General features: G+C 35.7%; 1 protein-coding gene across 1 annotated transcript in view; it reads right to left on the bottom strand.

The window, feature by feature from the left end:
• LOC145265287 (S-crystallin SL20-1-like) overlaps window positions 1-20,811 on the bottom strand; it is a 63,017-nt gene that overhangs the window by 20,923 nt on the left and 21,283 nt on the right. Inside the window, exon 3 of the mRNA XM_080121065.1 lies at window positions 15,162-15,277. Coding sequence (XP_079977191.1) covers window positions 15,162-15,277 — 116 coding nt within the window. The remainder of the gene's footprint in view (window positions 1-15,161; window positions 15,278-20,811) is intronic.

Genomic DNA, 20,811 nt, shown 5'->3' with positions numbered 1-20,811 from the left:
GGGCCACATCATGCCACCTCACATTTTCGAAGTCGGTTTTACAGTCAACACGAAAGTGTACCTCGTGGTGCTGAAGAGTGTGGTGGTTCCTTGTGCCATCAGATGGCCGCTGGCAGACCGTGAGTGTGACAACATAGCTCTACGCCTGCCGACAAGTCGAAAGAGACTCATGCTTTAGAATAAAGCTGTAGTGTTTTAGGGCGACACTTTTATTGTTCTACCCTGTATAAGTTCCTATATATAATAATTTGATTTTAGACATTTCCCTCTAGACGAAATTACGCTAGGTTAGCAATAACAGATGCCACATACAAATTTACTGTGCCTATGTAACTCTTAAACGCCGTTAAAGACACATTTATTCATTATAATGAAATCCTATCTTGCTTCCTACGAGCGAGATCATCACATTTGCCAAGATCTATAGACGAAGTAGTTTGGATTTCTCTTCTACCTGGAATGTCCCCCCATTCTTCCAGTAAAGACCGAGTATATATATAACAATTATACCTATATTGACCTGACACCTTTATTAACTGGATTAAACACTCAGACACCTACACCTAAAATTGCACTTCCCTAATTGAAAAACATTCCAGCCTATTCTCATTGGCTGCGAGAATGACATTCTATTATTCCGGATTTTTACAGAAACATACAAAAAACGAACACTGCAGCCCTTTTTCAATATGGCCGATCAATGGGCATGTATTATTTTAAATCATTCACACTTTACTAACGTCGCTTTTCCTTTATTTTACCGACTGGTTTTCTCCTCCCAAAATAACCATAACATATACTTAAAAGTTACACATGAGATTACGCAGTTAAAGTTACAGAATAAAATCACGCTTTCTCTTAACGGTAAAATTAAAAAAAAAAATCTTCTGAACGCTATTAAAAGTTAAATTCTTCACTAGTTGGCAGTTTGGAGACGGAAGCATTGTTGTGATAAGTGATTTTCTCTACTAATTCGCACTTTTTATTTTTATATTCAAATATTAATAACTACATTTTATTTCAGTATTTAATTTATGTATTTCTGTTGTATTAAATGCTAGCTTTTTTTTTCTCGTCCATAAATGTTTATCTACCAAGTTGATCTTAAATATTGTATAATCAATCCATTATATTATCATTTTTAGTCCCCCACCCCTAATTTCTGGCTCCCATCTTATCTCGCAATTACTTATAACGTCACCAACTAACTTCGGAAGAACCCCCCATCTGCTTTTCTTTTATATCATAAGTTTCTTGAAACGTGACTAGTTAAAGTTACAGAATAAAATCACGCTTTCTCTTAACGGTTAATTTAAAAAAAAATCTTCTGAACGCTATTAAAAGTTAAATTCTTCACTAGTTTGCAGTTTGGAGACGGAAGCGTTGTTGTGATAAGTGATTTTCTCTACTAATTCGCACTTTTTATTTTTAGATTCAAATATTAATAACTACATTTTATTTCAGTATTTAATTTATGTATATCTGTTGTATTAAATGCTAGCTTTTTTTTTCTCGTCCATAAATGTTTATTTATCTACCGAGTTGATTGAAAAAATAGATTACCTAATTGTACTCATTTTTAGTTCGTGAGAGGGGAATCTATCACCATACTTTCCCTTAAACACGTCTGTTGGACTTTTATTAAGTACAATACTTAATAGTTTTTTTTTTAATGGAGAGTAGAAAACGCATTGTGGATGCGTTATCGGCAGCTCCTGTTACTCTCGCTTCTTCTTATTTGTCCCTCAGTCCTCATTTTTTAATGAGTGATTTTTCTGACAAAGGGAGAAGAAAAAGCTGTTTTCTAGGTTGGCAGTATTTTGCGCGAACAGTTGGCTGAGATGGCGGAAATTTTCTGTTTCTATGTCTATCCTTGTAGCCATGTCACTAGTAAGGGTGCTGGAGGTAAACGTTTTGTCTGGGCTGACGTTATCCGCCTGATAGTCAGGGACCCGAACCTTGGATTAACCACTAAGGAGGCTGTCCTATAAGCAGGTGCAAAGTACTGGGGCTGCTGTATTGCCATTTGGTGAATGGAATCTGGACCATGCACTAGCTTCTGGTGGAGCCTCTCGATGCCATACTAGTGGGTAATTATTACGGCTTTACCTAATCATGTGCTACAAAAAAAAATAAAAAAAAATAAAAAAAATAAATTCTTCGTTTCTTTTTCTCTCTTAGTTTTCCCTCTCTGTCCTGCTCTAAGTAAATCTGACGACCTAGTCCACAAATTCCAAAATTTCATCATGACAAGTTTCAAGAAAAAATACACGATTAAACCCGGTTCTCCAACTTCCAACGTAGACCCCTACTACCATGTCTCCATTCTCCAACATCAGGGGTCTTCGTTCTAACCTTCCAGAGGTTGAAACCCAATTACAGGAGACTAAACCAGACCTTTTATTTTTAAGTGAAACTGGCATTGGACAGGCTATTTCCCTAGATGAGTTTGCAATTACAGGATACTCTAACTTAACTTCTAAATCTGACCCCCAAGATCGCCATGGGCATGGAATATGTGCCTATATTAAAGATAGCTTTCCATGTGGGAGGGACATCTCCAGGGAAGATCCTAACTTACCCTATATGTGCTTCCGGGTTGCTTTAGCTCACACTACTGCATTTATATTTACTCTCTATCGCCCCCACAACAGCGGAGTTACTATCTTTCAAAGCATATCTGAGAAAATTGACCAAGTCCTTTCTACTTATCCTTCAGCTAACATTCACGTATGTGGAGACTTCAATGTTCACAACGTCGAATGGTTGACCCACTCAAACAAGACCGATGATGAGGGGAGGTTCTGTCATGATTTCTCCATTGCCTATGACCTCACTCAGATTGTTCAGGAACCTACCCGTGTGCCCGAAAATGTCGGCCAGTATGCGAGCCTACTAGACCTTTTTCTCACAACTTGCCCTGAACTATGTTCAGTTTCTGTTCTGTCGCCTCTTGGATCTTCCAACCACTCTGTTGTATCAATTAAGATAAAAATGAAATGTAATAAGTCCCCAGACGTACCTCTTCATCGTACAGTATATCGATACACTAAGGCTGACTGGGATAGCTTCCGTACATTTATATCTGATCTACCTCTGCATTCCATGTTTAAAAAGGATGTGTCCTCTATAGTATTAGACCTGACTGAATGGTTAATTGTAGGTATTGACCATTTCATACCCTCTAAAAAGTTTCAGCAAAAACCTAACAGCCAGCCATGGTTCCCTCCAGAATGTGCTGCTGCCATTGCGCACAGAAATCAATTTTTCCACTGCTTCAAACGTAATAGATGTATGGAAACTAAAGCCGTTTTCAGGACTGCCAGCAACCATTGTAAGAAAGTAATAAGGAACGCAAGAGAGTTGTATGCTCAATCTGTTAAGTCCAAAGTGGCTGAGCAGCGGCTTGGTTCCCACCAGTTTTGGCAAATAGCAAACAGAATCCTGAACAGAAGCGTGTGCTCCATCCCAACTATTATCAATGGACCTGAGGTAATCTCGTCAGCATCAGACAAAGCCAAACTCTTTGTCAAGAACTATGCAGCTAATTCTACCCTTTGCGACCAAGACTGCCAACCCCCAATATTTCCTCCTGTATCAGAAAACACGCTATGTGATATACGTATATCTGTACGTGATGTTGCGAAGCTAATCAAAAACCTTGATTCGAGTAAAGCAACTGGCCCTGATGGTATTCCAATTATAGTACTCAAACAACTTCAACCTGAACTAGCGCCCATACTTACAAAACTGTTTAAACGTTGTCTTAAGGAGAATAGTTTCCCATCTCCCTGGAAAATCTCATCAGTATGCCCTGTATTTAAGAATTCAGGTGATCGCTCATCCCCCTCTCAGTACAGGCCAATAAGTCTCCTGTGCGTCATGCTAGAATCTGTGTTAAATACAGAAGTAATCAACCATCTCAACAAAAATAACCTTCTTAGTGACACTCAATATGGTTTCCGTTCTGCTAGATCTACAGCAGATGTCCTTACAGTTATATCGCATAGGATTAGCAAATCTCTCGACTGTGGCAATCTTTCTAGGGCAATTGCTCTTGACATATCTAAAGCCTTTGATAGGGTATGGCATAAAGGTTTACTTCATAAGATCGCTAGCTATGGTATAGCTGGAAAAGTCTTCTCAATTATTAAATCATTTCTTTCTGATAGATTCATAAGAGTAGTAGTTGAGGGGCAAAAATCAGAAGCCCACAGTATTAATGCCGGTGTCCCTCAGGGATCCATCCTGGGCCCAACTCTTTTCCTGATCTACATTAATGATCTTCCAAATCATATCCTTACATCATTTGTAGACATTTATGCTGACGACACTACCATTTATGGTACCACATCTAAGACAGTAAACGACCAAGTTCTCTCCAATTCTCTCTCCTCTGATCTTGAGGTTGTAGTACAATGGGGAAAAGAGTGGCTGGTTACTTTTAATGCATCTAAAACCAAGCTTCTCTCTTTACATCATCAACATTCTAATCCACATTTGTCATCAATTGAAATGAATGGCTCTCGTCTTCAGGAGGCCTCAAGTTTTGACAAGCTTCTGGGCTTGACCATTACTCTTGATCTTAAATGGAACACGTATATCAAATATATTGCCAAGGCCGCTGGAAAAATGGTGGGATCTTTCTATCGATCCGGTAGATATCTCACTGCTGATGCTATTCTCTATCTATATAAGAGCCAGGTACGTCCAAGGATGGAATACTGTTGCCACATCTGGGCAGGAGCTGGTAGAAAGGACTTGTCCTGCCTTGATAGAGTTCAAAATAGACTTCGTAGCCTCGTAGGAGACGTCCTTTTCTCCTCCTTGCAACATCTATCTCACAGAAGAGATGTTGCGAGTTTGTCTCTGGTGTATCGTTATTTTCATGGAAAGTGTTCAACTGAGCTTCAATCTTTGGTCCCCCCTCGCCAAACTTTCACAAGAAACACTCGTCTAGCTGTAAACACTATCAATAATTTCCCCCACTCTTTATCTGTGCCTAAACCTAAACATAGATTCCATGAACAAAGCTTCTTTCTTAGAACTGCACGCCTGTGGAATTGTCTTCCTTTTTCCTGCTTTCCGGCTGACTACAATATGGTTGTGTTCAAGTCTAAAGTAAATAAGTTCTTGATGAGCCGTTCCATATAAGTTATCAAATTTACCAAATTTTCATTACTAATGATTACTATATTGACCAATTTCTACTGTACACTCTTTAACCCTTATCCTTGAGTGGCCTCTGGGCCTTGATATTGTGGTGATGCCTTTGTAAAAAAAAAATTTAGATTAACATTATTTATACATTCATACATTTAAAAAATGTCGCAGCTTCCTTTCGATCACATCCGGTCTCAAAGTAACCAATGTTAATAGTGACTATCTTTTTAAATCATTTACACTTTAGTATCGTCACGTTTACATTATTTTACAGACCGATGTTCACAAAAATTGACCATAATATTTACTTAAAAGTTACATATGCCATTATACATTATCCGGAATAACATTATTTTCTCATTGACGTTCTATTAAATTCAACAGGTCTTTTGTGAAAATCGCCAATAAAAATATTGCGACAATATTTTTCTCATTGATGGTAAAAAAATACATTTTCAATTTTTTTTTTTTTAAATTTTTTTTTTTTATTACATTTTCACCCCAAACAAGGCAAATTGCCACTTTGGTGTAGGGGGCTACTATCAGGGGCAACAACTACTGGGGTACTATGTAGGGATTTGGGCAGCAAGGTGTCGGTTCACGTTACACTTGAACTTCTGCACGTCAGTACTGTTGAGGAAGCAGGGACCTGGAATGGAATTCCAGAGTCTTGCGGTTCTGGGGAAGAAACTATTAGAGTAAAAAGATCTTTTACATCTAGGGACCTCTACAGTGTGGGGGTGGGATCTAGTAGCCTGTCGGGTTTGTCGAGGGTGCTCGCGTCGTGGGGGCACAAGTGATTGCAGTTCATCAGAGCATTCATCACTAAAATACTTGTAGAACAGGCAGAGGGATGCAACATTTCGTCGATGGGACAGAGGCTGAAGCTTAGATGCCAGTTCAGGGCCTATCAGATTTGCGACTTTCTTTTGAACCTTGTCAAGGAGCGAGAGACTAGTAGCAGATGCACCATCCCAGATGTGGCAGCAATACTCCATACATGGGCGAATGGTGGCCTTATAGAGGTACAGGATACTTTCGGGTGTTAGTAGTTTTCTAGCACGGTAGAGAGAGCCTACCTTTCTTTCAGCGGCCCTGGCAATGCCTTCAATGTAATTGTTCCAACTCATGTTTCCTGTGAACGTTAGGCCAAGGAGTTTGAAAGATGGACTCTCAGATAAAGAGTCGTTGGCCATTGCTATTGGTGGTAGAGAGGGTTTCTTGTAATTATTGAATGAAACTAGTGTAGTCTTGGCAGCATTGAACGCGACCAACCACTTTTGTCCCCATTCCACTACAGATTGGAGGTCTTCCTCTAGTGTTTCTGCCATTTCTTTAGAAATGTGTTCATTCGTCTTCCTGTCGTGTGTGCCATAGAGTGTAGTGTCATCAGCATATATACCCATCTCAGAGGCAATGTTGTCGGGGAGGTCATTTATGAATATCAGGAACAATAGAGGTCCAAGGATAGAACCCTGGGGCACTCCCGCATTTATATCATATTGTTTAGATGTGCGACTGTCGAGGACTACCTGGATTTTTCTCTTATCTAAGAAGGATTTAATTATGTTAAGTATTCTACCAGTGATACCGTATGATCTGATTTTACTGAGGAGACCCTCATGCCATACCCTGTCAAAAGCCTTAGATATATCTAGAGCTACCGCTCTGCCTTCCCCCGCTTTGTCCAGTGATTGGTATATACGTTCAGAGATCACGGTGAGGATGTCTGCTGTGGAACGGGCTTGTCTAAATCCATATTGTTTGTCAGTCAGTAGTTTAGCATCTGTAAGATGATGGACTAGAGCATGGTTAATTATGGTCTCAAATATTTTGGCAAAAAGTGGGAGGAGGCTAATGGGGCGATAATTTGATGGGTCTGTCCTTTCGCCAGAATTCTTGAATACTGATACAACAGAAGCAGTTTTCCAACAGCCCGGAAAGCAAGCTTCATTAAGACATTTGTTGTAGAGTTTGGAAAGATTGAAAACTGATCTCCGACGGTAAATGTCATAAAGAAGTTTTTTCTTACAATTTTACTTTTTCTCTTATTTGAAAGTTAAATTTGTTATCGATGAGATTAACGTTAAAAAAAGAAAAAAAACTGTACATTGTAGAATGTAGGCCGAATCTCGTATTAATAGAGAATTGCAGTAGCTCCCGACATCAAACTGGCATGGAGCCTAGATTGGGACGATCAAGCAAAAAATAAATAAATAAATAAATAAATAAATAAATAAAATAAAATAAAAGTCGAAATCATAAAACCTATTTCTTATATATAAAATCATTTCCACGGTCTGAGCCAGAATTACGTTCAGATAAATTATCGTTTTCATTACTTTTCATTCAGTTTGTATTTGGCTTCATTTATGCCAGTTTTTTTTTACTTCGTTTGTTTGTCAAATGATTTACGCCGCTGAAGTACAAAATTCTCCTTTATTACATTGCCTACAAATATGTTTCTTTGTTCCATATTGGGTTTTATTTATACTATAGTTGAGTCTTTTTCCACACTGCTCAGCCATTAACTTTTTTTGTGTACATTTTTATCTTACAATCAACTACAATATTTACTTTAAACTGACGACACCCATAGGTTTAAGACTATGCTGAATAAGACAATCTATTTTAACCTTGGCAAAAACAAGTAATTTTCGAGATATTATGATATGCATTATGTACGGTATTCATGCAATAAAAAAGTGTAATTCTCTCTGCACGACACTGCAATTTTTTTGGGTTGAGAGCCTTTGCGGGAGAGTATGGTTACACCATATATCAAGGTTGAACTTTTAACACCATTTAAAGATTTTGGAGTCCGTCTCTGTTGCGGTTCGAAAACATTCTCTAGGAGACACCAAAAGCATTATTTCTTTTTTAGAAACTTTGACCTCCTTTTTTGTCACCCTCGTTATGCCAAGTTTTAGTCGCTTTTAAACGCCGTATTTACAGATAATTTCTTTTAATCGTTTTTTTTTTCTTCTAAATTTTGGCACATCCGAATTCGACAGTAGTGCTTCTTAACTACACCAATAGTATTTTGTATACTATCGATAGCCGAAAAAGCCCTCGATAAATACCCGGACATATTTTAATCTATTTATAAATTTTGTACATCCAAACATTTATATATATATATATATATATATATATATATATATATATATATATATATATATATGTATATGTATGTATATATATATATATATAATATAATATAAAGCTGAACGTCTGTGTGTGTGCCTGGTCACGAATAGGATCCTATATGATTGACTATTATAGAAAACTGATCACATATAATGATAGCAGATGTCTCGAGACACAGGACTGGTTGATCTTGCATAATGATGATTCATTTAAATTGTGGAGTCTGCATATGTGCCTGGTCCACAAAGTATGGAAATAAAAATTTAAAAATTAAAAAAAAAAAACGTTTAAAAGTGTTTTTCATATAGTTGTACCTAATAATATTTTGATAAGTATGTTTTGACTTAAATAGGGATGGTATAATAAAACTGTGGGGTCTGCGTTCGCGCGTGGCCTCCATAGAATATAAATAGGCACACACTTTAATAAAGACTTTTCATATCCATCTGCGTAAGTATACTTTGGTAATTATGTTTCAGTTTGAAGAAATATGGTATAATACAATTATGGGTGTCCGTTCGTCCCTGACCTACATAGAATGGAAATATGTCACAAAGTTTAACAAGGTTTTTTAATATAGATCCACAGAATATTGTGATAAGTGGTTCAGTATGAACAGGTATGTTAACATAAATTATTGGGGTATCTATTTTATTTTTACGTTCATCATATTTTGCTTTGGTTTTGATATCCTCAAATTCGAGGTTATCTCTTTACAACCCTTCCTTTTCATAACCTATAATACTTTCATAAATCAGAGTCCATTTTCTGTAGGCTGTTTTTGAACCCAGCCAGCAACAGGTACTTTAGCTAGTATATATATATATATATATATATATATATATATATATATATATATATATATATATACATGGATCCTTAAAGAAGTTTTCAGACTTCTTTTGCAAGCATTTAAATTGTTGTGGAGTCTTGAAAATTGTTATTCATACACATATGTTGAGATGACCGACCAATTTTTATGATATTCAGTTCAAATAAAAAGCTACAATAGGAATTGGAATAATAGGAATTAAGGCCTAATATGGCTTACATGTAGCAGCGTGGCGTCGGAGTGTCTTTTCCCTAAATACCATGTTTATCATATAAAATATCAACTTTTTGTGGTTAACATCAAATGGAAAAATCATCCGAAGAAGTTGGTGGTGACAGGATATATTTATGGAGACATATCGTAAAATTGCCTTCCCACTAACGAAACAGCTGTAATGAAAAAAATCCAGGAGAAAAGAAGCATAAGTTATAAAAAAGAAAAAAGTAAGTCTTTGAATTCACAGAAACTTTTGAACTATATATATATATATATATATATATATATATATATATATATATATATATACAGTAAGCTACCTAGTAAATTATGAAATGATGAAATGTTGCAGAAATTTCCCTCCTGACCAAATTACTGTAGGTTTTCAATAACAGAGTCCACATACAAATTTATTATGTCCAAACTATTGTCCACTATCTTATGTGACTTTTGAACGCCGTTACATATACATGTATTCGTTATAATAAAATATTACTTTCTACAAGCGACATCTTCACAATCACCAGGATTTATGGACGAAATCGTTCGTATTTTCCCCTCTAAATCAAAAGTCATCCTACCGTTCCCAGATAAAACCGGGTTCATATAAAAACATAATAACTATATTTCCATGACACCATTATTAACGGGGTGAAGCACTTTTACTAACGGTTTTAGACTATACTAACTAAGCCAATCTCTTTTAAATTTATGGGAGACAATTAGGTTTCGAGATATCATGCACTGTTATTCACTGTTCTACACACGCGCAATAAAAAGTCTACTTTTCTCCGCACGAAACTACCTTTTCTATTTTATAGTCTTTGCGGGTGGGTATGCGGACAAGAATACCAAGGTTAAATTTGGAGCAAATACTTTGACAATCTCCCGTGATAACATGGAGTGTCTATTTTGAAAGCCGTTCTTACTACAGCAAGATAGAACGCGTCCAGTTCATACGAATTTTTAACATGAGAAGGTTGGGGTGTCTATTCTGAAAGCCGGTCTTAACATTAGGACGTCGGGGATTGGCGACCGCCAACAACCGTAGCTCAGTTTTTTTTTACGAGAGTGGCATGCTTCCACCGGGTAACGCCATTTAACAGGTCCTGCTAGTATCTCTATAATTATAAAACTCAGATCTGCTTGCTTGCTTGGGCGTTTTAACCGTCTATCCGATTTGAGATTTCCAGTTTATAAATTCTTCTTCTTCTATATTTCGTTGCCGCCCTGTCTTTAGTCTGATATTAAAAACCACTCCTATTTAAAGCATATACAAAGTAAACAATGTCTCTTGTTTTAAATTATTGTAACGTCTTTTCCTTACAAATAAATGTAATTTAATTCCATTGAGATAAAAAATTGTTTAAATTTAAATATACAACATATAAATATAATCATATTTGTAACCATATTTACTGTTTTTAGTAGCGCTTCTGGTGATTCTGACGGTTATTTTTATTTTTCTAGACCCTACTTAAAGAATACTTTCTTTTCATTGAGGGGGAGAAAAAACTTGGTTTCAGTAGTGCGTTTAGTAGGGCCTCATACAAATATGATCTTCTATTAGGAACATTTTCATCTTATCCTTGAAGAGACGTATAATAATTATAATAATAATAATAATAATAATAATAATAATAATAATAATAATAAAAATAGTGATATTTATAAGAAGAACAAGAAATAGGTTAAAAATCTGCAAGGACCCGTGGTGCAATGATTAGACAACTTGGAAAAAGCGATTGTACAATAATATTCACCTGAAGGCTAAGGTTTAATACTTATTGTGAGCAACCGAAAAATACAATTGCGTATTACTTTGGATTAAGTGATGACTGGCGGAACAAAAGCAAACTACCCACCCTAAGTAAATAAAGGGTTCTGCCCAAATTTCCGAGTTCGACAATATGCACCCAAAGAAGGTCAGACGTTACATCGACAGAAACCTTGTGAAAATCACGCTCAAGATGAGAAGAGTATTTCAAAGAATCTAAATAATACGAGACCTGTTTTCTATTGGAATGCTTCTGATAAGTATCGATTATTGATTATGATAAAATCCGGTAAAAAAGGGACAGTCTGATTTAAAAAAAAAAAGACGAGACTTTCAAGCGCATTTGAAAAATTCTACGATTGCATACGCAGAAGGACCTTCCTTCAAAAATCTACTGAAAGATCTTTGATTAGATTTGGGCGCATTTAAAAGAAACGTTTCTGTTCAGAGCTCAACTGAACTCTAATATTTGACATTTGTATTTTAATATTTAATGCAAGCAAAAGAACTCTTAAATTTGAGCAACTACGGTATATTCTCTACAGTGCAATGTAGGCTACAATGTATTGAAAGAAAGTCATTTCGGGAATTATTTGACCTTCCTGCCGGTCTACAGTGGTGGGTCTCTGACTAGAGCAGGAAATCAATCGCTTTAGCTTACAAATTTCGATGATAATAAATTTATTGTAATTGCAGAACATTGATTGATATTCATTCAATCGCGTGCAACGTAGGGTCTCACTCATTATATATATATAGTAAATTATAAATTATTCATGGCGATTAAGGTACACAGAATATTCCGGATTTCATCCGTGCTAGGAATCCTAGATTAATACTGACAATTTAATTGAAATTGGTCAATTTTCTGATTTTTGGTGAATTTTAAAGTAAAGGGAGGAGGATCAAAATGTTTAATACATTTTGAGCATCGGCATTTTGCCTGTGCCTAAAAGATATGGTCTTGTTGCTACAAAGGTAGAGAAGTGTCTACTTATACCACCGACGGACTTTAAAGCTACCCCGGACTCGCAGGCAAACTGGTTGGATGATGTCTGTATAGTTAAATGAATAAATAATTAGACATTGCTCTATTGTTAGTGTTACACGACAATGCCTGTCTATTTGTTTATTTTCTTTTTACTTCCTCTTTCCCGGTTTTCTCGCATTAAAATTTCATATATTGTTTAGGAGCAATGCTTCAAGCAAAATACCATTTACTCTTTTATATATATATATACTAGCGGGAGTGCCTGGCATTGCCCGGGTGTTTGGAGGTGTGTGTGTGTGTGTTAAAAAAAGTTGGCCAGGTGTTTGGAGGTGTAAGCGAAAAAAAAGTTTTAGTAGGAAGGTAGGATTGAACCCCGAAGCCTGGACGCGAAGGTGGAAACAAAAGGGGGAAAAAGCCAGCCACCTAATCACCTCGACCATGAGGGGAGAGGAATTGATAATCGTGTTAAGCCAAGGATTTGAAAGTGAAATATACAGGTGCGAGGAAATGGCGTAATGTTTGCGCTGCAAGACAGTTACTGTTTTCTCCGCTCCATCATTCGCTTATCGAAGACGCGGCGAGCTGGAAAAGTCGGATAATTAAATACACACGCGACCCCCATTGTTAAGTCGTAGATATTATCATTTAGACGTGATTTAAAAAAGTTTTAAGAAGGAGCGAACCCCTCGCCGAGAAGGCCTCGGAAAAAAGCCCTTTTCAATATACACAAAAAGCGAACATACATACATACACACACATTTTCGCTTATATATATGTATGTATGTATATTTCTGTAGAAATGTATTTTCTTATTATATATCAATCCTTATTTAAGAAGCTCAATGTAATTACAGAGCAATATAGAGAATAAATGATAAAAGTTATATTCCAAAATTCATGATGTTGACCATCTTATAATTTATTCCTTTGGTTCAGTTTACTTAGACAATTCTTGACAATATCTGTTTCATAGCGCAAAATCAATCACTTAATTATTATATCAATCAGTGAATCTATTATGCCTCACCAGAAGGAATAGCAACAATCAATCCGTCCAAATGAATTGAAATGTGATTTGACATGGTAAAAATCCGAAAATTAGAAGAGACGCTCCAGATACCTTTATATTTTTCCATTACGCCATATTGAATTCTTATCAAACAAAGTCATTAAACCCAACTATTCGTGCTAAAATTTGTAATTAATTGATGAATCTTCTACCGAAATGATCGATTTAATAATTAGTAAATTTATTCATTCTAAGTTGTGTAGTTACACTTATGAAAATAGCTTTCTTGGCCTTCGGGACAAGATCAAAGTGTAGCATCTGTTCCGGTAGATACTGCAAGCTATGACTAGCTAGGACTAGCTATGACTAGCAAAGACCAGATGTGGGGGCAACCCCACATGCCTGACCTTTAACCAGCTCCCATTTCCCACCTCTCGGGAGCTGGTCCCCGTTTTCCCTTCCCCCTCCCTTAACTCCTCACACTAAAAATTGGCCTTGTGCCTAATTTGCTCGGTGGGGGAGCAAATAAATACCATCTGTTCCGGCAGATACTGCAAGCTATGACTAGCTATGACTAGCAAAGACCAGATGTGGGGGCAACCCCACATGCCTGACCTTTAACCAGCTCCCATTTCCCACCTCTCGGGAGCTGGTCCCCCCTTTCCCTTCCCCCTCTCTTCACTCCTCACATTAAAAATTGGCCTTGTGCCTAATTTGCTCGGTGGGGGAGCAAATAAATACCATCTGTTCCGGCAGATACTGCAAGCTATGACTAGCTAGGACTAGCAAAGACCAGATGTGGGGGCAACCCCACATGCCTGACCATTAACCAGCTCCCATTTCCCACCTCTCGGGAGCTGGTCCCCTTTTTCCCTTCCCCCTCCCTTCACTTCTCACATTAAAAATTGCCTTGTGCCTAATTTGCTCGGTGGGGGAGCAAATAAATACCATCTGTTCCGGCAGATACTGCAAGCTATGACTAGCTATGACTAGCTATGACTAGCAAAGACCAGATGTGGGGGCAACCCCACATGCCTGACCTTTAACCAGCTCCCATTTCCCACCTCTCGGGAGCTGGTCCCCTTTTTCCCTTCCCCCTCCCTTCACTCCTCACATTAAAAATCGGCCTTGTGCCTAATTTGCTCGGTGGGGGAGCAAATAAATACCATCTGTTCTTCAGATGCTGCACTTCATTTTCTTGTTCTCTTTCGGTGGAGGAGAAATCCTTTACGACTGAGACAATTTTTATTTTTGTACCTTTTCTCCACGTTAAAAAACGACCCTGGTGTCTAACTCTGTCCCGTGGGGAGGCATAGTAAATAGGTACACTTATGAAAATAGTATCAACAAATTATAAACAGTTATACATGTTTGTAAATACGAAACTAAACTAAGCTAAAAAAAATAAAAATAAAATATGTTAAAAAACACTTTGAAATGAGTTAAAAACATATTAAATCTGAAAAGGAAACACTAGATAAATGACTAGTCCTTAATCCCTGGAGTTTCGAAGAAATACTTTCCTTCTCATCAGAAGGTAGGAATGAGCAAAATGCGGGATCGGATTTTGCATGCAGAAGTATTTGATGAAACAACAAGTAAGTCAAAGATCTTACTTGAAAACAAAAAAAAAGTGAAGCAGAGGGAATATGGTAAAGAAAAATGTGATTACACACGAATGGATAGTCTGGTAGAAGATAAAAAATCCAGTGACGGTAAAATCCAAATGTAAAACTTCAAGAAACTTAAAAGAATTTCCATTTGTACAAGTAAAATCCAAGGAAAGTATTTCTTCGAAACTCCGCGGATTAAGGACTATCCATTTATCTAGTGTTTTCTTTTCAGATTAAATATGTTTTAACTCATTTCAAAGTGCTTTTTAACATATTTTATTAACTGTTTGCTCATATATATATATATATATATATATATATATATATATATATATATATATGTGTGTGTGTGTGTGTGTGCGTGTGTGCGCGTGCGTGTGTGTGTGTGTGTGTTAATGCAGTTGACTTACCCTGAAGCGTCCATTTTTCCAGTGGAAGTACCTCATGTAATCGTGCATGATTTCATAAAAGCAATCACAAATGTAGTCAACTTTCAGCATATCAACACTGTTACGTCCATGGTACCCTACGGAAAAAATAAACATCAACATATATATTGTGAACAAACTTAATTCAAACTATAAATACAAATTTTACACGATCCACAATTAAAGTTCTTTTTTAAATGTGCCAAGGAAACGCAAGGAACAATTTTATATAAAAATAAACAGTTTAAAAAAAAATAATTTGTTGCTTCAGTTTCCTTAAAATTATATAATGTTTCTTTTTATTTATATAGCGTTGTTTAAAATATGCAATATTCGCGGATTTGCGTGACATACATGTTTATATCTTAGTACTAATTATTATTAATATTTTTTTTTTACAAGGTAATCACCACTGATCAAGGCCCGGCAGCCACTCAGGGATAAGAGTTATTGCGGGTACTGTAATCAATGGGATAATATCGTAGTAATCGTTAGTATTGATTTGATAAAGTGTCTTACTTAAGGGGACGGTTCATCAGTAATTTGTTTATGTCGGACTTGAAGACATCCAGGTTGTAGTCAGGTGGAAAACGGGCAAACAGAAGAGAGTTCCACTAAATAATTAACTCTTTCACCCTCTAATGGGCACTTTCTACAAGGAGGGGTCGCTTTTTTGCCGATATTTTCGAAAGTCATCCCCTCTTTTCCATTACCATTCCTTAATTTAATCGCCACTTCCGGTTTGGTTGCGGACGCAATGGCAAATACTTTAGGTTTTTTTTTAAAGTTATTTTGTTCCTTCGCGATATGGGTTCGAGCCTTAATGCCTACTACCACTTTCATTTATTTTATCTCAACACACACCTCCAAACACCCGGGCAACGCGGGGCACCCAGGCTAGTCATCAAAAATTGCTCTTTGCGAATAACTTGTGGTGTTCACTGAAGTCTTAGTGACAACAAGTTCCCCCAGATCTCCAGTACTCTCTACCTCTTTCGGTAACCTTTTGCTAAAGAATTTGCACAAAAACGATCTTGAGCGCGTGGTACAGCGGGGGTGGGGAAGAGGTGACTGGTTAATTTTAATGCATCTAAAACCAAACTCCTACATTTACATCATCAACGCTCTGATCCCCATCTGGCATCAATTGAAATGGATGGCTCTCGTCTAGGGTAGGCGTAATGTTTTAACAAGCTTCTGGAATTGACCTTTGCTCCTGACCTGAAATGGAACACGTACATCAAGTCTGTTGCCAAGGTCGTTGGAAAAATGGTGGGATTCTTCTACCGCTCCAGCAGATATCTCATTGCTAATGCAATTCTCTTTCTATATAAAAGTAAAGTACGTCCAAGGATGGAGTACAGCTGCCACATCTGGGCAGGAGCTGCTACAAACGGCCTATCCTGCCTGGACAGAGTACAAAATGGACTTCGTAGCTTAGTGGGGGATGCCCTTTTCTCTTCCCTACAACCTCTCTCTCACAGAAGAGACGTTGCGAGCCTGTCTTTGTTTTATCGTAATTTCCATGGCAAGTGCTCGTCTGAGCTCCAATCTCTGGCCCCCCTCGCCAATCTTTCACGAAAAACACCCGTCTAGCTGAAACCACTGTCAATAATTTTCCCCATTCTTTATCTGTGCCTAAATCAAAACGTAGATTCCATGAACAAAGCTTCTTTCTTAGAAGTGCACGCATGTGGAACTCTCTTCCGTTTGCCTGTTTCCCAACTGGATAAGATTTGAGTGTTTTTATGTAATGTAAAATGTGTAATCGGTTCTAAAACATACAGTATATTTTAAAAATTCAAATGTGAGCAGACTGTGTTAACCACATTAAGTTTAGGAAACTGAGATAAATCTAAAAAAACTATATAAAATACTGTTAGGAACTCACTGATATGTTTTTTTAATTTTAACTCATTTTCCTTAACTTAACGTGGTTAACACAGAATCTCGCGCCATTTGTAATTTTCAAATATAACGGTAAATGCTGTGCTTTTCGAGCCGAATAAACATTTTATATTAAATAAAAACACTAAAATATTGTCGAGTTTGATAGAAAAGTAACTATCCTCCCTTTGATAATATTTGTTATACATTTTCTTTTTGACAACTTTTTCGAATCTATGTGTACACAAATATAAACCCAATAAAACACTAACAATTATCCAGTTTGGTAGAAAAGTTACTTATCTTGCCTGTGAAAACATTTACTTGTGATATATTTGTTTTTGGTGACAATTTTTTCAAATCTTTGTGCAAGTACAAATTCGAAGGGTGTATTTTTCTGTCTATTTTTAATTTTTGTACCGCGCTATTTTAAAATAGTTTTTTTTTTCATGTTAAATGTAAATTTCACGATATCTTTTTTTTTTTTTTTGGTATTCTTTTTTTTTTACATTAGGTCCACCTCCACTATTTTCTTTAAAATGACTACTTTTAAAAGTTTTCCACTATGCTGAATAAGAAAATCCCATTTAAAATTTGCAGAGGCAAGGATTTTTCGATATATAAAGACCTGTACTATGCACTATAATTCACTGTCGGCCATGAATAAACGCCCCTAACCTCCCCATGTTAAAAATGGCTATTGGAATAAATACCACCTTTCTCCTCATGTTAAGAACGGCTTTCGGAATAAACAACCCCAACCTACCTATGTTAAAAATATTGGAGGTGGACCTCATGTGAAAATTTAACTTTTGTTTTTTTTTAAATAAATTGTTAGTTGGAAACACAGAAGGCAGATTTGCAATTTAGTTGTACAAATATCCTCAAACCTGGTAATTACTAAAAGGGACTCTTAAAGGGGGACACCGGTATCAGCAAAAGTTTGTTTACATTTTTTAACAACTTTAAATAGGTAAAATATAATCACATAATTATTGAAAATGTGATCATGTGATTAAAATTTAATTTAAATTAACCATGTTGTTTAACAAATTAAAAAAATATAACGCCACATGAAGTTTTAAACTCATTAAATGTTTTATTCTATTAAAAAATTACAAACATTTTCCACTATAAATGAAATTTTGGGTACTTATGTATGCCGTGCTGAAATAATAACGTTATTATTTTGAAAACCATTCTTAATGAGGAGCTGAAGGTGGTTTTATAAGTATTCTGTGCTTCCACCGTACAAAAAAAAAATCGTGAAACTTGAATTTAGACGGGGGGGGGGGCTATAAAAATATCACGGTAGGAGCTGCCAATATCTACTGTAAAAGTAAACCAGGTTGGTGCAAAATTTCATACAACGCTATTTTTAAATAGTCTTTTTTCAGGTTAAATTAAACTTTCAAGATATATTTGTTTTTTTTTTCTTCTGAAACTGTAAGGTGTAATCACAGAATAGTTGCAAAACATCCTCCCCATGTTAAGAATGGCTTTCAAAATAACCTCATATAAACATTTCTGGGAAAAAAACTGTACTTTCACTTTTGTTTCATCGCCAAAATAAACTGTACTTTCATCTAACAATCGGAGAGTTATCACATTGTTTTTTTTAAATTCAACTGTCACATATATATATATTTTTTAAATTTTATGTTTTTTTGTAATAATAGATTGTAAATAATAAATTGTTTATTTTTAATAATACACTGTTAGTTTTTAGCACAGAATAGTTACAAAACACCCTTCCCTATGCATGGTAAGATTGGCTACAAAAACAAATAAAAAGTAAAAAGATATTTTTTCAGCACGTTACAAAAATGCATATGTACTGTGAATTTTCTTCGAAAAAAAAACGGTACTTTCACAAAAAAAAAATATTTTTTTAATAATAAAAAGTTCATACTTTTTTATATAGAAACAACGGTAAATTTTTGTTTTTAAAATGGTGTGCTGGCAATTATGTTTTGACGATGAAGATGGTTTTTTTAATGTTTGTTGACTATTATGTTTCAACTGAGAATGCACCTTCTGGCGAACAATTTGTTTTAAATTAAAAACAAGTGGGAAATGAATTTAAATAATAAAAAAATAGAGTATGTTTTTTTCACTTATCGATTACAGTCATGAAATCGTGGTGTATCGACTAAAAAACTACCGGAAGTAAAAACCGAGTAGTCACGCAGAATGTTGCTCAGTTGTTTTGAGGTGTGCGTGTAAAGGGAGGGGTAAAATAAGGACTAAGCGAAATGTGTAAATATAAAAAAAAACGATGTTAAACTTCTTCAATAAATCAGCAAAACCAAAAAAACAGCAAACAAGCGTAAAACTGCTTTTAAAAAAGGCATGTGTGTGTGTAAAGAGGGGTAAAGTTAGGAATAAGCGATATATATATATATATATATATATATATATGGTAATCGAATCGCCTAAAATCGGAAAGTATTCTCGACGAATAAAAGTGTTTTTTTTTTTATATTTCAATATTTTTTTCTTTTTAATATTTAAAAACACAGTTAGATGATAAACTCTTCACTCTCTGGTATGCTGTAACGGCAAAGTTTACGATCTGGCATGACTTTTCCTTTACTATAATGCCATCCGTCTTATCCGCCCATCAGGTTGTAATAAATCGATATAGAGAAGGAATATGGTTTAAAAACTGCCCATAGTTTAAACAAGTTACTTTGGTAATTTGTAGATAAACACCAACGATTACTTATACAGGTAAGGTCGTCAAAATATACGGATCGCCCCAAAATAAAAATACAACCACAACATGTAGCACTCAGAATTTCTCCCCCATCACAAAAAATTACTGCCTTTAAAATTCTTAAATTGTTCGGGAATTATCGATAATTTGATGCTAAAATAATATACGCCAATGATCCCCCACTTTAATTTCTGAATCAATTTTTTGGACCTTCATGATTTATTTCTTTTCTCTAAAATCTAATTTGAAGAGGCACCTTAAATGCTATTCTACTATAATAGAATTTGTTTATATTTTTATCCATGCTTTAAATGTAGGGATTTTTATTAGTTACTTACATAATTTTCTTAAGAAAGCCAATAGCAAAAGTAATTGTTTAAAATTAAGAGAAAAAAGGATTGGGCGCATGTGACGTAATTACGCAACCCGGGTTACGTTGAATAACCTTGTTGGTATCTTACTGATATCTTCTCACGATATATTATGGTTAATAAAAAGTGGCAGAATTTTGAATTCCCCGAGCAATAAGCAAAAAATAGGATAACGAAGATGAAGTAAGATACAACAGACAAATTATCATTCTAGGAAGGTATTTTGCTAAAGAAAAGACGCATATTTGAATGAAAAAGTGTGCATATATGCACATTGCAGATGGAGTTGATCTACATTTTTGTGTTCCATACAAATGATCGAAATGTTTATATAGTAAGAGCAGAAATTGTGAATTGCACAGGGTAAAATAGAAAAGAAGATTGTAAAATCTTAATGTTTACAATTCAGAGAAGGTCGATTTATGACTATATGAGAGAAAAATAAACAAAACAGAAAAAATAAAAAATAGAAAGAGAAAATGAATTGTTTCACCACGCTTTCGATTTTGGAGAGGAGAAAGTTAAAATTATTACAGGAGACATGCTTCTAAACAACATCATGTAATCAAGCCCTCTGGACAAGATCACAGTGTAGTATCTGTTCTGGTGCTGTACTTCATCTTTTCTGTCCTAGGTCAGTGGAGGAAAAATTCTT

Source organism: Euprymna scolopes, chromosome 40 (genome assembly GCF_053919585.1).
Source record: "Euprymna scolopes isolate OS-2025 chromosome 40, ASM5391958v1, whole genome shotgun sequence".
NCBI lineage: Eukaryota > Metazoa > Mollusca > Cephalopoda > Sepiida > Sepiolidae > Euprymna > Euprymna scolopes.
The sequence above is the reverse complement of the archived record's forward strand: the minus strand, read 5'-3'. Positions and strand labels throughout refer to the sequence as shown.